Source organism: Ruditapes philippinarum, unplaced genomic scaffold, assembly GCF_026571515.1.
Source record: "Ruditapes philippinarum isolate M1 unplaced genomic scaffold, ASM2657151v2 ctg13508_1_1_1_1, whole genome shotgun sequence".
NCBI classification, from domain to species: Eukaryota; Metazoa; Mollusca; class Bivalvia; order Venerida; family Veneridae; genus Ruditapes; species Ruditapes philippinarum.
Genome location: NW_026866812.1, coordinates 6,538 through 22,836, shown reverse-complemented (window position 1 = coordinate 22,836; position 16,299 = coordinate 6,538). Strand labels below are relative to the sequence as shown.

General features: G+C 32.4%; 1 protein-coding gene across 1 annotated transcript; it reads left to right on the top strand.

Moving 5' to 3' along the window:
• Positions 1 to 1,411: 1,411 nt before the first annotated feature.
• On the top strand, positions 1,412 to 13,865 carry LOC132733788 (lysosomal alpha-glucosidase-like; the record flags this gene model as incomplete). Its single annotated transcript, XM_060720468.1, has 10 exons — positions 1,412 to 1,529; positions 2,104 to 2,240; positions 2,982 to 3,133; positions 6,014 to 6,165; positions 7,395 to 7,479; positions 8,431 to 8,615; positions 8,887 to 8,975; positions 9,398 to 9,447; positions 10,198 to 10,344; positions 11,574 to 13,865. Coding segments are annotated over 10 exons (1,184 nt in total), but the record flags the coding sequence as incomplete, so codon positions are not given.
• Positions 13,866 to 16,299: the final 2,434 nt, after the last annotated feature.

The following is a 16,299-nucleotide window of genomic DNA, read 5'->3' as shown; positions in this document are numbered from 1 at the left end:
AATGCTTTTATGTGGCTATTTTCTTTTGCGTGGCTAAAAAGAACAATAGAGAGAACAATAGAGTAGCCACATAATTACTGTCCTGTGAGAACGTCCGTCTTTCCGTCCGTTTTCTTGTCCGGAGCATAACTTGAAAACCCTTGGAGATAATTTGTTTAAACTTCATACAGTGGTAAAGGGCATTGAGGGGGAGTGCAGTGTCAAAGAACCATAACTCTATTTTGCCCGGTTTTTGAATTATCTCCCCTTATAGAAAAATCTTGTCCGGGGCATAACTCTAAAACTAGAAGTGATATCAACATGAAACTTTGTAGGTGAATAGATCTCAATGGGTAGATGTGCAGTGCATAAGAACAATAACTCTTTTTGTCCTAATTTTGGAGTTATTGCCCTTTGTTAATTTCAACACTTTGAACTTTGTCCGGAACATAACTCTAAAACTATAAGAGCTATCAAGATGAAACATTGTAGGTAGATAGATCTCATTGAGTAGAAGTGCAGTGAAAAAAAGAACCATAACTCTGTTAAGCCTCATTTTTGAATTATCTCCCCTTATAGAAAAATCTTGTCCGGGGCATAACTCTAAAACTATAAGAGATATCAACATAAAACTTTGTAGGTGAATAGATCTCAATGGGTAGATGTGCAGTGTTAAAGAACCATAACTCTATTTTGCCCGGTTTTTGGATTATCTCCCCTTATAGTAAAATCTTGTCCGGGGCATAACTCTAAAACTATAAGAGATATCAACATGAAACTTTGTAGGTGAATATACCTCAATGGGTAGATGTGCAGTGCATAGGAACAATAACTCTTTTTGTCCTAATTTTGGAGTTATTGCCCTTAGTTAATTTTAACAGTGAACTTTGTCCAGAACATAACTCTAAAATTATAAGAGATATCAAGATGAAACATTGTAGGTAGATAGATCTCATTGAGTAGAAGTGCAGTGAAAAAAAAAACATAACTCTGTTAAGCCTCATTTTTGAATTATCTCCCCTTTAAGAAAAATCTTGTACTGGACATAGCTGTAAAACTATAAGAGATATCAACATGAAACTTTGTAGGTAGATGTATCTCAATGGGTAGATGTGCAGTGCACGAGAATCATAACTCTGTTTTGCCTAATTCTGGAGTTATTGCCCTTTGTTTATTTTGACTTTTTGAAGTTGTCCGGAACATAACTCGGAAACCATAAGAGATATCAACAAGAAACTTGGTAAGTTGATAGATAACAGTGATTAGAAGTGCAGTGCAAAGAACAGTAACTCTGCCTTTCCTAATTTTGGAATTATTGCACTTTGAACTTTTTCCATGGACATAACTCTGAAACTACAAGAGGTGTACTTTCCTGTGTCCAAAACCTATTCGGGGAGCATCACCCGGCTCAAACCGGGCTCTTGTATTACAGGTGTTGTCAGTGGAAAGTTGTACACTAAGACCATATGTGCATCAGCTAAACAGAAATTGTCAGTACATTATAACCTTCACAATCTGTATGGTTTCATGGAAACCAAGGCAACATACTAGTAAGTGAAAAAGTAGATTTCTTCACCAGAAATGTTTATTTGATACAGGTATTTTTTGAAAAATGAACACCTTGTGCAAATGTTACTTTGCAGGTTTTTATCAAGAACTATAAATTAGAAATTGTGAAAATATTAAATTTTGTTGTTTTAAGATATTTCAATTCATTTCTTACTAAAGTTTATAGCACTGTATAAAGTATTTGAAGAATATTCATTATTTTGTATACTTGTATATTAACTTCATTGAAATGATCAAAATAGTAATTTAAGCCTTGTCTGCTTAGAAATGGTTGTATTTTGTTGTTATTTCAGTACCATTTATAAACATAGCATTGATCATCAATAAATCTTTGTTAATTTAACAATTTGTAAGATTTAGTCCTGAGTTCTAGTGTTATTGACCTGTAAAGAATCAAATAAGCATTTTTAAATGTAATTTATTGCTCATTGTTTAGATATTTTATATGTCACATAGCATAATTTAACTATTATTATGAAACTTATTATTTAGTGTTATTTAGGGCTTTGTGTTTGTTATAACTTTTTCGATAATTTTATATCTAAAATATTGCAGTGCATTAAAAGAATTACCATCTGGGAAGAGGCCTTTCATCATTTCTAGGGCAACATTTGCAGGTCAAGGTCATTATGGAGGTCACTGGACTGGAGATAATGTGGCAACATTTCATGATTTATACAGGTCTATCTCTGGTAGGTCACAATTCTGCTTTTATTTATCCATAGTTTGCTGCTTATGTTAACCCCTATACATGTTTCTTATGACAATGGTCATTTTTCACAGGGTCAACATTACCAGATTTAATGTTGAAGTTCTTTCTCCAGTGTCAGCTTGAAAAGAATGAAGAACAATTTATTATCTTTTATAAGTGGAATGTAAGTATAAACAAATGTCAATTTGTTTTAGAATAATTTATTATTTTCTGTAAGTAAGGTATGTAATATCAGATTATGTAACTCATACTTACAGACAATATCCATATACATATTTCTTTTGTGGTTTGTTGTCGTTTATGATACTTAATACTATCAATGTAATAGTTCATTGTATAACAGACCTTCCATTATCGACCAATTAACTTTTATGAGGAGAAATAAGGTAGTCATAAACCATTAAATATTGACTCTAGTTCATAGACAGTGTATTTAACAATAAATCATATTAAAAAGGGTGAATTGACATGATTATGTGAGCAGCGTCACGACAAAACCAACATAGTGCGTTTGCGACAAGCATAGATCCAGACCAGCCTGCGCATCCACGCAGTGTGATCAGGATCCATGCTGTTCATTATCAGTTTCTCTACTTGTAATAGGGTTGGCAAGCGAACAGCATGGATCCTGATCAGACTGCGCGGATGCGCAGGCTGGTCTGGATCTATGCTGGTCGCAAACGCACTATGTTGGTTTTGTCATGGCTCAATTGTATTTTAGCAATATTGACGATGAATCTAGCTGGTATACCAATGGTTGGTGCAGATATATGTGGTTTTAATGGCAACACTACATATGAGTTATGTCTAAGATGGTACCAACTTGGAGCATTTTTTCCATTTTCTCGCAGTCACAATAGCGATACAATACTGGTTTGTTTCATTTTATTACAGCTTTTGTAATTAGTTAATATTGAGAAAACACATTGAATTTATTCCAATAAATATTATCTTTATAACTTTTAGAATACCATAGTATCCTACCTTGTTAGATTTTGAAAGAATTTTTTGGTGAATGGTTTTATAATAGATTGTTATTTTGGTAAGCTTAATTTTTAAGTTAACATAGTTTCAGATTCATATGACAAATAATTACACAATTTATTACTAGTGAAGCATTCCTGTAGAGAGTATCATGTCATATTCAGTGGCTCATTAGTCATTAAATGTTTTACTAATTTTATATGAGTAGCCAAAGATTTTTAAAAATCACAATAAGTAAAGCCAAATAAGGAAAATTAGAACAACAACTTTTGACTGTTTACATTGAAGTGCAGGAAAATAGTGGTAATAAAGTTGGCATCAATTGACCCTGCCGAACAAATGTAATTTTCAAGTGTATACTCTTTATTGCAGTGTAACTTATAAGTATTAACTAAAAGGTTATTCTTTTCTTAATATATTCTCAAATAAAGTAAAATTGATATATATGAATGCTAAATTTTTTATATTACTTTAAATGTTGGTGATTGAGCATAATTATAGCTACTTGTTTTTCCTCTCATATCCATCACATTTACTTACTATTCCTTGACGCACCTTTATTGATTAACTGATAACTGACATACTTAGTACTTTCTAGGGACATTTATCCTTGGATTAGGTTTTAGTTAAATCACGGTGATAGGGCGATTACCACAACTTTTCCGCGCAACGTCAAAATACCATCCTTCTGACCGAGACACCGTATATTTCTGGACAAAATATTAATGGCGGGATCAATAAATTTCAGGTTATAGCTTACAAAATATCTTACTGCTGGACATTGCAAGATTATTCCAATTGTTTAAGTATTCCATCGAATTTTTAAAACAATTTATCGTTATTCTAGCACAATACAATTCACAAAAAAACACATACTTCGAAGAAATATTGTTTACAAAAGATCGTGTGTACCTCAACATGACTCGTACCTGTCACAAAAACGTGTGTTATAACGACGATGTCTTTGTTCTATGACCTAACAAGCTCGTATATTTATTATGGTCAACCCTAAGTTCAAGTTCCATACAAAATTGTGTGTTTCTATCGTAAATTTCAGGGAATATATGTTGAAAAAAGGCCTACTGACCCGAATATTGGAGCACCGTACAACACTGAATTCAAACACCGCATTCTTTTTCCGTTAGACCGATAAATACTGGCCACCTCTTCTTTTGAATTATGCAATCTTCATACAAATATGTTTCATTTGATGAAAGATTGTTTACTTGCTGTTACGTTATGTTGCTGTTATCATACGTTATGTTATGGAAAATTTCAGAAAGTCTGATCTGTGTTAATACTACCAGTTATAGATAAGTGCAATGGTATCTATATATAGATAAGGATGTCTTTTCCTTTTAGAACTTATTCAAACTGATAAACCCCACATGGAAAGATTGAAGTTCTTGGCAGACTATACCATCTAACAACATCGAGAAAAAAAGGAATGAAATATTTTTAATAGGAATTTCTTATTGCATACTAATTTGATAAAGTTGCAAAAGTCATAAATTTTCACGGTGTAGTTTTTGCAGGAACCCGGGCAATATTTCCATAATCTCTTCAGTCATGGTCTCCAATGTGCTTTTATTAAACAATCTTTTGCGAAAGTTTGACTTCATATTCTTTTACTAATGTGGTGTGTTAAGCATATCGTCCTGAAATACAGGGAGGCGCTGATCCATTGGCGTACTGCTGAAATCAGAAGACTTAGTTGGGCTCTCTCCAGTTGCTGCAGTATCTTCTGGAAGTATTTGCAGCTTTGCAAATTTCGCACGTTGCTTTGGCTTGTTCAGACATAGGTTTGAACGTCTTCTTTTTCTGAAAGCAAACATTAATATCAAAAATAAACGGTGCTAAAAAAACAGAAAAATGCGGTGATTTTAAGGAGGAAGAATGCGGTGCCCTAATCTTATGATTGACAAAGTTGTGCGGTGCCTTAAAATACACACGTGGAAACATAAAAATCGTTCCAAATATACAAAAAACGGGTTATTTATGTATTGTAACTTGTTCATACGACATCAATGTACATATTTATATTGTATTTTGGCCAGTTATATGAACTGAACGGACTAGAAATACGTTATATTTCGTAATCAAAGCAAGATTTTTTTCAGTATGCCCTAAATGTTTTCACTATCCTGACTTAATTAATGAAGCATTTTGCATGTAGTAAGGATAAATAAGTTTCAAATTAAATGGCACATTCGATGAAAAAGAAAAAATGATGATTTTACCTTGTTTTGAGCAAATTATCTGCTGTTTTCGTCTCGGTTACAGACTTGCTGTCCATTTTGTACCACAGAAATATACGGTGTCTCGGACAGAAGTAAGATATTTTGACGTTGCGCGGAAAAGTTGTGGTAATCGCCCTATCACCGTGTAAATCAGGTTTAGGGAAATGTAGTGAAGCTCATAGTAAGGCAATGTTTGTACTTATGGTATATCAGATATTATTGTTATATAGATAACATTAACATAGGTTAACTCTTTGATGCTGGTGATAATGGATGATGAATGTCATAGAGCCTATGCTGTCTAGTAAGAGTCTCCAGTAATGTCACAATGGACTGTTCCAGATTCACATTTATCTCATGATATATAATCTGCTTAAAGACTTAAGGTAGCATTGTTTAGGGAAATATTATACTAAAACCATTAAGAAAATTGAATTTTTTACATCACATTTCATATCATTCTTAAAAATGTGTCTGAATATGGAAAGTAACACCAAGTACTATGAAGTATATTAATTTTCTTTTACAGAAAGATCAGGATCCTGGGGCATTTGATGACTATTTTGCTACAAGTGTTAGGGATGTTTATATGATAAGATATTCATTATTACCTTATTTATATACACTGTTTTATGAGAGCTACAAGAATGGAACACCAGTTGCCAGGGCAATGTTTTATGAGTAAGTTTCTTGATGTGCTTAAAACATTAATAAATAATGATCTAATTAAGCTGGATAATCATATAATTATTGCCCCTTCAAAGAAGAGGGGGTATATTGTTTTGCTTATGTTCGTCTGTCTGTCAGTCTGTCCATTGGCAGACCACATGGTTTCTGCTGATTATCTTAAAAAAATTTATCACAAAGTCAACATACTTCACATACTAATTGGTCATAACTAGTAGATGACCTCTATTGATTTTAGGGTCACTAGGTCAAAGGTTAAGGTCACATGGGCCTTGAATCAGTGTTAAAATTGTTTTTCGCTTGTTATCTTGAAAACAATTTATCACAAAGTCTTCATATTTCATGTATAATGGTTATATGAAGTAGATGACCCCTAATGATTTTGTGTTCACTATTTCAAAGGTTACTGGTGCCTTAAATGTTAGAATGATTTCTGCTGATTATCTTGAAAACTATTTTTTATGACAGAGTCTTGATATTTCACATATTAATTGTTCATTTGTAGTAGAGGATCCCTTTAGATTTTTGGGTCACTAGTTCAAAGGTCAAGGTCACTAGGACCTTAAATGTCAGATTGGTTTCCGCTCATTATCTTGAACACTATTTATCAGAAAGTCTTCATATTTCACATATAGTCATATGTAGTTGATGACCCCTATTGATTTGGAATCACTAGTTCAAAGATCATATTTCATATATTGATTAGTCATAATTGGGCAACTAGTTTAATTAAAGGTCAAGGTCTTTCATTTATTTCAGATATGGATTGGTTATATCTATTAGGCCAATTATTTTTCTTTTTTCCATACTGAACACTTCCATGTACCCATTAATGGCAAGTTTCTGTAACAAAATTACCAATAGTATGAGTCAAGGGCTAGAAAGGGAGGGGGGAATGTGTCATTCAACATTTCTTGTTAAAATTTGATTTCCATAATGAAAAATATGTGAGCCTTGAATTTCACGGAAGGAGCAGAAAGGACAGAACAAGCAGAATGAATGGAAAGAACACAATTAGTATTAGTCTGAGGCTAAAGTAAAATGTATTTGTATCTAGTTTTGTTAAGTTGGTTGTAACATTGCAAACAACATATTTGTAAAAATAAACAGACTCAACTCTTTAGTTTTAGATGATAGGTTGATCCCTTATGTAATAAATACTTTAGTGAATACTTTAAATATATAGGTGTAAACATGGCTGTTTTATTGTGTTTGTATTTCAGGTTTCCCAGTCATAAAGACACATACCATATTGATAGTCAGTTTATGTGGGGACCAGCTCTCCTGATTGTTCCAGTGATAACCAAGGTAATTTTAGTGTATGTAACTAGTGCATGCATACAAGTCATGATGGTAGGGGCTCAGGTGTGGTGCATGTGCTGTATAATATTTGTCACCTAGTAACCAAGATGTGGTGCATGTTTTATATAAGATGTGACACTTAGTTACTGAGTTCCGGTGCATGTTTTATATATGATATGTTTGTTAGTTACAAAGATGTGGTGCATATTTTATATAAAATCTGACACTTAGTTACCAAGATGTAGTGCATGTTTTATATCATTAAATCCTTTTGGTTTGTTACCATTTCCAAGATGTGATGCATGTATTAAAGATGATAAGTTGGTTTTTTTTGCTGAGATGTGGTGCATGTTTTAAATAAGATATGTTGGTTTTTTACAAAGATGTAATAATAATAATAATAATAATAAAGGCTTTATTTAACGAGGCTACATATTCGCCAAAACAATTTTCCATATGTACCTCAACATATTTACAACATATTTACATCAAATAATTGTACAAAAGACAATGTGGTGCATGCTTTATATAAGATTTGTTAGTTTATTACAAAGGTGTGGTGCATGCTTTATATAAGATTTGTTAGTTTATTACCAAGATGTGCTGCATGTATTATTTTAGATCTATGACTTAGTTGGTGCAATTGTATTATTTAAAATCTGTCACTAAATTACCAGGATGTAATGAAAATATAATGGTGATCTGTTTCATTGTTATATGCAATATACAAATACAAATGTTACCTGTAGGTGGATGTTGTTTAGGTTAAATGCAAAAAAAAATATTGATATACTAGATTGTTCAAAAATATTGTTAATTCTCTGACAAAGTGGAAAAGAAGAATATTATTCTTAAGATTTGAAGATACAGTAAAGGAATGTGTCTGATTAACACAATTTTATATTAGATTTATAAATCAAGATGATGTTTGTCTTTCATTTGTTCACATATTTCCAGAATTCCAGAAAAGTGGAGGCATATTTACCAGCTGATAGTCTGTGGTACTCTTTTTACTCTGGATTAAGATTTAAGGGTAAAGGTGAAAATATCACACTATCTGCACCACTCAACAGTATAAATCTTCTTGTAAAAGGGGGAACCATCATACCAATGCAGGAACCAGGTCTTACAACCTCTCAGAGGTAAGTTCATATTTTTTTCTAAAGCTATCAAATTATAGTTATTAAGTTCACTCATAACATTTGCAATTGATGATCTGTGTGCATTCAAGTAAAAGGATGTAGTTTATTTAAGATGTCATCATATTCAATTTTGTGATATTGACTGGCATTTGTGAGAATATGAGAGATACTCTAGAATAGAAAACATATTCTCTGATGTAATTGTAACAAATAGAATTATCAGTCTTGATAGGATGATATAAAAATTACTATTTTTTGTTGATAATTGCAGTATACAGAATGAGTTTTCTTTGCTTGTGTCACTTGGTTTTAATGGCACTGCCTGTGGTTCTTTATACAAAGATGACGGAGATTCTCAAAGTAAGATATCTTAAATACACGGTTCATATTGCTGTCAATAAAATTCTTTATGTTAAATACTAAATATGTATTGTGGTAAAGAGAAAATGTTTCATGAATTATGCAGTGCAAGTTTGTAGAATCTATAGGCTTGTCAAAAGTAACAAAATATGTGTGTTATTAAATGTCATCAACCATAGTATTTAAGATAAATAGATTGAAATACATGTCATCAGAACAATTTTTTGTATGGCTATGAATTTCATTATATTCTAAAATAAGATAATTGTGTACTACCTTATTTAAACAGAACAAATTTTAAATTGAGGTTGTTATAATTGAACTGCTTTGAATTAGACCTGTCACAGTGAAACAGATTAGTTTAAATGTCATGAAAAAGAAAATAAATAATATTTATTGAATCAATCTTTAATAATTTTCAGAATCATTGGAGGCAGAAATACATACATTCATCACATTTCATGTGTCAAATGTAAGTTTAACAAACTGTCTATTTATAAACACCAACATTTGTCTAGATTTAGAATCTTATAAACATGTCATGATTTACGTTAGAAATGTACTAGTAGTCCCATAAATACATGTAGTTAACCCTTAACCTGTTGGAACTCAAAACATGATAAGCCTTTATCATCAGCATACAGTCATGCCAGCCAGCACATCTGTAAAATCTGACCAGGCTCGGCACTGTTGGTAGCTTGGTTTTTTTTTGTATTTTGATATTGGAATTCATTTAACTTTGAATGAACTGTTTTAAAGATCGGCTAATCCATTACACAAAGTCAGCAGCTAAAGTTATATACATGTATGTACATTGTACATGTATTTTGTTTCAATTTAAACTGATCTTTAGATTTGAAATGTGAATTATGTGCAAAGGATAGTTACATAAAGAAAAAGAACTGTAATTCTAAATGTTGATCAATATGGATTGTTGTTAGTTACACAAGAGAAATATTTAAAGTGTTTTGAATAAGTGAGTAGTTTTCATTGTTAGTAGTTTCACAGTAAGGTTTTACCAAATAACAAGCTACATGTGAGTCTATCACATGTACTTTAAAATTGTATCTATTGTTTCTATCATGAGAAGACTTTTTGCAATAGATAATTGCTAGAATTCTTGCTGGGACAACACTTACCATTGACCTTTGCACTAGTATGATACATACATGTATTTACATGCATTGTTTATGTTGCTTAAACATTGTATTTGTACTTACAGAAACGTTTACAGTCCACAATTGTAAAAGCAAGTTATTTATTCAATACAATGCTCAAGAACATAACTATATTTGGAATTGATGCAGCACCAGAGAAAGTTATCATGAATGGAGCTTCTCAAGTATTCAGTTATAATACGACTTTAAAGGTAACTCTTGTCATTTCATTATGTACTACAAAGTTTGAACAAAGGAATTTGGGCATTTGTTGTCATAGTATGTTGCCTTGGTTCCCAAACTAAAGTATTATAATAGTGATCTAGCAATATGGGCCACTTTTATGTTATGTTATTTAATGCAGTGATTACTGAATAATTTACCTGGCTTTAGGTAATTGAACCGTTCATCTGTCCGTCCGTCCATTCATCAGTCTCTGAGAGGTTAACCTAAACTGTCAAGTTGAATTTATCTTTTGTTCTACCAATGGCTTCATTATTTACACTTTACATGTACCAATTGCTTCATAATTTTTACACTAAATGGTCAATACAAAGTACATGATCTTGACAAGTTACATAATTATTGCTATCATTTCTAGATACATGTGATATTTGGTGACTAGAAGCCAATATTTGATAGATACATGTGTTATTTGGTGACTAGAAGCCAATATTTGATAGAAACATGTGTTATTTGGTGACTAGAAGCCAATGTTTGATAGATGCATGTGTTATTTGGTGACTAGAAGCCAATTTTTGATAGATGCATGTGTTATTTGGTGACTAGAAGCCAATATTTGATAGATACATGTGTTATTTGGTGACTAGAAGCCAATATTTGATAGATACATGTGTTATTTGGTGACTAGAAGCCAATATTTGATAAATACATGTGTTATTTGGTGACTAGAAGCCAATATTTGATAGAAACATGTGTTATTTGGTGACTAGAAGCCAATATTTGATAGAAACATGTGTTATTTGGTGACTAGAAGCCAATATTTGATAGATACATGTGTTATTTGGTGACTAGAAGCCAATATTTGATAGAAACATGTGTTATTTGGTGACTAGAAGCCAATATTTGATAGATACATGTGTTATTTGGTGACTAGAAGCCAATATTTGATAGATACATGTGATATTTGGTGACTAGAAGCCAATATTTGATAGATACATGTGATATTTGGTGAATGGCAACCAATATTTGATAGATACATGTGTTATTTGGTGACTAGAAGCCAATATTTGATAGATACATGTGTTATTTGGTGACTGGAATCCAATATTTGATAGATACATAATTATGGCTGTCAATGACAGCCAGTATTTTGTAATGTGTTATTGATGGACAAATATATAAACTTAACTAAAATTACTCTTTCAGATATCCTAATGGATAATTTATTAATAATATGTGACTTAATCTTATATTACAGGTTTTAAAAGTACCTTCCTTGAATTCTAAAGTGTTTATGATGAAACCATTTGTATTAGATTGGATGTAACCAGTGTATCCAAGTGTGTAATTTGATTTGATAATAATCAGAGATCTGTGATAAACATTTTATTTCATAATTTTGTTAACAAAAATTGCTTTGGGGCCATTCTATTTCTTCATAAGAGAAAAATACTGAATTACTTGGAATGATTGATTGTTTACTGTTGTATATGGTTTAACATTAAATAAGGGTTGTTTTATCAGTTGTGTTATATGTAACAATTTAGCAGCCTTTTTAAATAAACCATTTGTGAACATTTATTATTTACTTATTACAATAGAAATACTTGTGTTCAACACAATGCATTATTAAATTTGCAAAATTTATGAAAATAATACTTTTAAGCTCATTAATTTTGAGAACAGAGGTTAGCATTTCTGATTGCCGTCCATTCTTAGTTGTCTGCATCAGCCATGTAGCAATCCACCGACATCTTCTTAACCACCAGTAGATTTTGACCAAACTTCACAAGTGATGTTTATTAGGCTCTCTTGGTAAGCAATCTGGGATCATCATGACCCACTTCTTTCTATCTTTATATTTAACTTGTCATAAATTGCAGATAGCAAGCCAATGCTCATACTTTATATGTATACAATGTATATGTTCACTTATTTTTTTATATGATATAAGGTGTTTTGATTGTATATATGAGTGCCTGTGCAAGTGTGTGTCTGTGTGAGTTTACATTGCTCACATTGGTGTGTGTATGAGTGATTTTGGTCTTTATAATGATCTACAATTACTGTTAGATCTGTTTCTTTATTTGCCTAGAATTGTTTGTGCCATATACATCTAGCGACTTTTAATGTGGTTTGAGTGGTTATTTGTTTTTTTAATGATATATGATTAAATGTTTGTTTATTCTTATGGTGCTAGGTTTATGTTAACTGCATATACACACATAAAAGCACACATTTTACAGTATATAATTTAACAAGCTATTTACTTTAGTTGTCGTACCTTTATTTATTGTTTAATCCCCTTCCTCAAAGAGGGGAGCAAATTATAGGAATGGCCTCTGTCTGTCCGTCCGTAACACTTTCATTTCCGCTCCATAACTTTTAATCCCTGAAATTTTTTTGAAATAACTAGTCTTGGCAAAGTGATTATTATTATGAGACGTTGTGCAGAGGGCAATAATTGGGTTGCTACCCCCGGGTCAAGGTCACACTTAAAGGTCAAATGTTAAAATCTACATTTATGTCGGCTCCATAACATTAAATCGCTGAACTTTTTTTTTAATAACTTGGCACAAGCGATCACCATTATTGGATGATGTTCAGAAACAATAACTTGGTTGTTACACCTAAGGTCAAAATCACACTTAAAGGTCAAGTGTTAAAAAAAGTCTACATTTCTTGTCCACCTAATAACTTTTAAACCACTGGAAAAACTTTGAAATAACTTAGCACAAATGATAACCAGTATGACACCATGTGCAGAGTACAACAATCATGTCAGTACCTTCAAGGTCCAGGGTACACACAAAACATCTATTTTTCATGTCCACTTTATAGCTTATTGATAATTCAAAGGTTTTTAAATTACTTCGCACAAATGATTCCATCATGTCAAAATCTGCAGAGGGCAACATCAAGGCTGCTACCCCAAAGTTACATCCATGTTGCTACCCCCAAGGTCAAGGTTATATGTTTTTCCATAATTGTTTGACTTTATGGACGATTTTTAAAAACTTGGCACAAATAATTACCATCATAAGACTATGTGCTTATGATATGCATTGCACAACATCAAGGTCATGGTTTGTTAAAGGTCAAGAAGTATACATTCATGTCCACTGAGGAAGGGGATTTAGCTGTCCTTAAGACTGACTTGCTGAATTTGAAAATGCAATGATAAAGCATTTGGTTGAATAGTGTCTTAAAGGAAGGTAAAATAGAAGATTGGGTATGATTGATGTTGATACATTTTTTTATATTCTATATTTCACGTTAGACATTAGCTCTGTCCTTGAAAACAAAAACAGGTTCTTTTATTAGCCACATAAGTGTTTACATTAACTGTTGTAAGTGGTATTTAAACCTTCATGATTTAAGAGTATTTATTCATGTTTGTATCTTAAAGTATCATATTCATACTGGAATAATTGTAATAAGATCTACTTGTTGAAGTTTTCTGTTGAATAGAAACTATTTGAGCTAGGTATGCATATATTTTTGTAATACATGTCTATTAAAAACAAGCAATAAACAAACTATAGAAATATTTTTGTGTTTCTGTATATTATATGTGAAAAGCTGACTCCCTTGATTTCAATCTTAAGGGGACTCAAATGAGTTTATTTAAAGAAATCACTTCTCTGTCGTCTGTCCTCCCGTCTGTCTGTCCGTCCGTCCATCACAAAACTTGTGCGGACTACTCCTCAGAAACTGAATATTTCATCCAAACTTTACATGAATGACTAGTATGTAGTCTAAGTGTGCTTATCGTCAATATTTTCTGGTTCAAAAATTTTTGTCAGAATTATGGCCCTTTAATAATTTTTATTTTTAAAGTTTGTCCGAACTACTCCTCTTATACCACTCATGCAATTTCATTGAAACTTTACAGGATTGATCTATAGCTCAAGTGCTTGGGCATATTGCACAGGTTTTCCAGTTGAATGATTTTTGAATAGTTTCCTTGAATAAAAGATGTTTTTTGTGCATTTCCAGTTACACAAAAGCATGTTCGGACTTCTTCTCAAAAACTACTGATGCAATTTCATCTAAACTTCACAGGAATCATCAGTACAAAGTTTAGTTGTGCATAATATTGGCTTTTTATGGTTGAATGATTTTTGTCAGGTTTCTGGCCCTTTAATTGTTTTTATATTTAATGTTTGTGCTGACTACTACTCTTATACCACTAATGCAATTGAATTGAAACTTAACAGGATTGATTGGTAGGTCAAGTACTTGTGCATAATACACAAGTTTTCCGCTTGAACGATTTTTGGCTGAGTTATTGCCCTTGAATTTAAAATGTGTTTTTGTGTTGCCAGCTACTGGACTACTCCTAAGAAACTAACTGTTGCAATTTCATCAAAACTTAAGGGGAATGATGAATACAATGTCTAATTGTGCATCTCTTCAACATTTTTCGGTTCATTGATTTTTGTCAAGAGTTTTGGCCCTATAATGATTTTAATTTTAAAATTTGTCGGGACTTATCTTATTATACCACTGAATGAAACTTTACAGGATTGATCGTAGCTTAAGTTCTTGTGCATATTACACAGGTTTTTAGGTGGAATGATTTTTGCCGAGTTATGGGTATCATAAGGCGACATGTGATCACTAATTGCTCTTGTTTTTGACAAGACAAAACTGGATTCTTTTTATGCCCCCCTTCGAAGAAGAGGGGGTATATTGTTTTGATAATGTCGGTCTATCTGAATGTCCCTCGGTAGACCACAAGGTTTCCGCTGATTATCTTGAAAACTATTTATCGCAAAGTCTTCATATTTCACATAGTGATTGGTCATAACTAGTAGATGAACCCTATTGATTTTGAGGTCACTAGGTCAAGGGCACAGGGGCCTCATATGTCAGAATGGTTTCTGCTGATTATTTTGGAAAGTATTCATCACAAATTTTTTATATTTCACATAGTGATTGGTCATAACTAGTAGATGACCCCTTTTCATTTTGGGGTCATGAGGTCAAAGGTCAAGGTCACATGCTTCTTTAATGTAGGAATGGTTTCTGCTCATTATCTTGGTTACTATTTATCACAAAGTCTTCATATTTCACATATTGATTAGTCGTAACTAGTAGATGACCCCTATTGATTTTGGGGTCACTAGGTCAAAGGTCACAGGGGCCTTGAATGGCAGTTGGAATTCAACATATTATCTTGGTTACTATTTATCACAAAGTCTTCATATTTAAGATATTGATTGGTCATAACTAGTAAATGACCCCTATTGATTTGGGGATCACCAGGTCAAAGGTCACAGGGGCCAAAAATGTTAGAATGCTTTCCACTCACTATCTTGGTTACTATTTATCACAAAGTCTTCATATTTCACATTTTGAATGTTCATATCTAGTAGATAACCCCTATTAATTTTTGGGTCACCAGGTCAAAGGTAAAGGTCACAGGGTCCTTGAATGGTAGTATGATTTCAGCTCATCATTTTGAAAGCTAATTATCACAAAGTCTTCATATTTCCCATAGTGATTGGTCATAACCAGAAGATAACCTTATTGCTTTTGGGTCACTACTAAGTTAAAAGGTCAAGGTCACAGGGGCTTAAATGTCAGAATGGTATCCGCTTATTATCTTGAAAACTATTTATCACAAAAGTCTTCATATTTCTAATATTGATTGGTCATATTAGATGACCACTATTGATTTTGGGGTCACTAGGTCAAAGGTCTAGGTCACAGTGTCCTTGAATGTTAGTTTGGTTCCCGCTCATTATCTTGAATGCTATTTATCACAAAGTCTTCATATTTCTAATATTGAATGGTCATAACTTTTAGATGACCCCTATTGATTTTGGGGTCACTAGGTCTAAGGTCAAGGTCCACAGGGTCCCGCTTCATGTCAAATAGGGGTCCGCTCCCCAATTCTTGAAAACTTTTTTATTCAAAAAAGTCTTAAATTGTTTTTCTTTTCCCCATAACTGAACATTTTCCATTTACCCATTTAG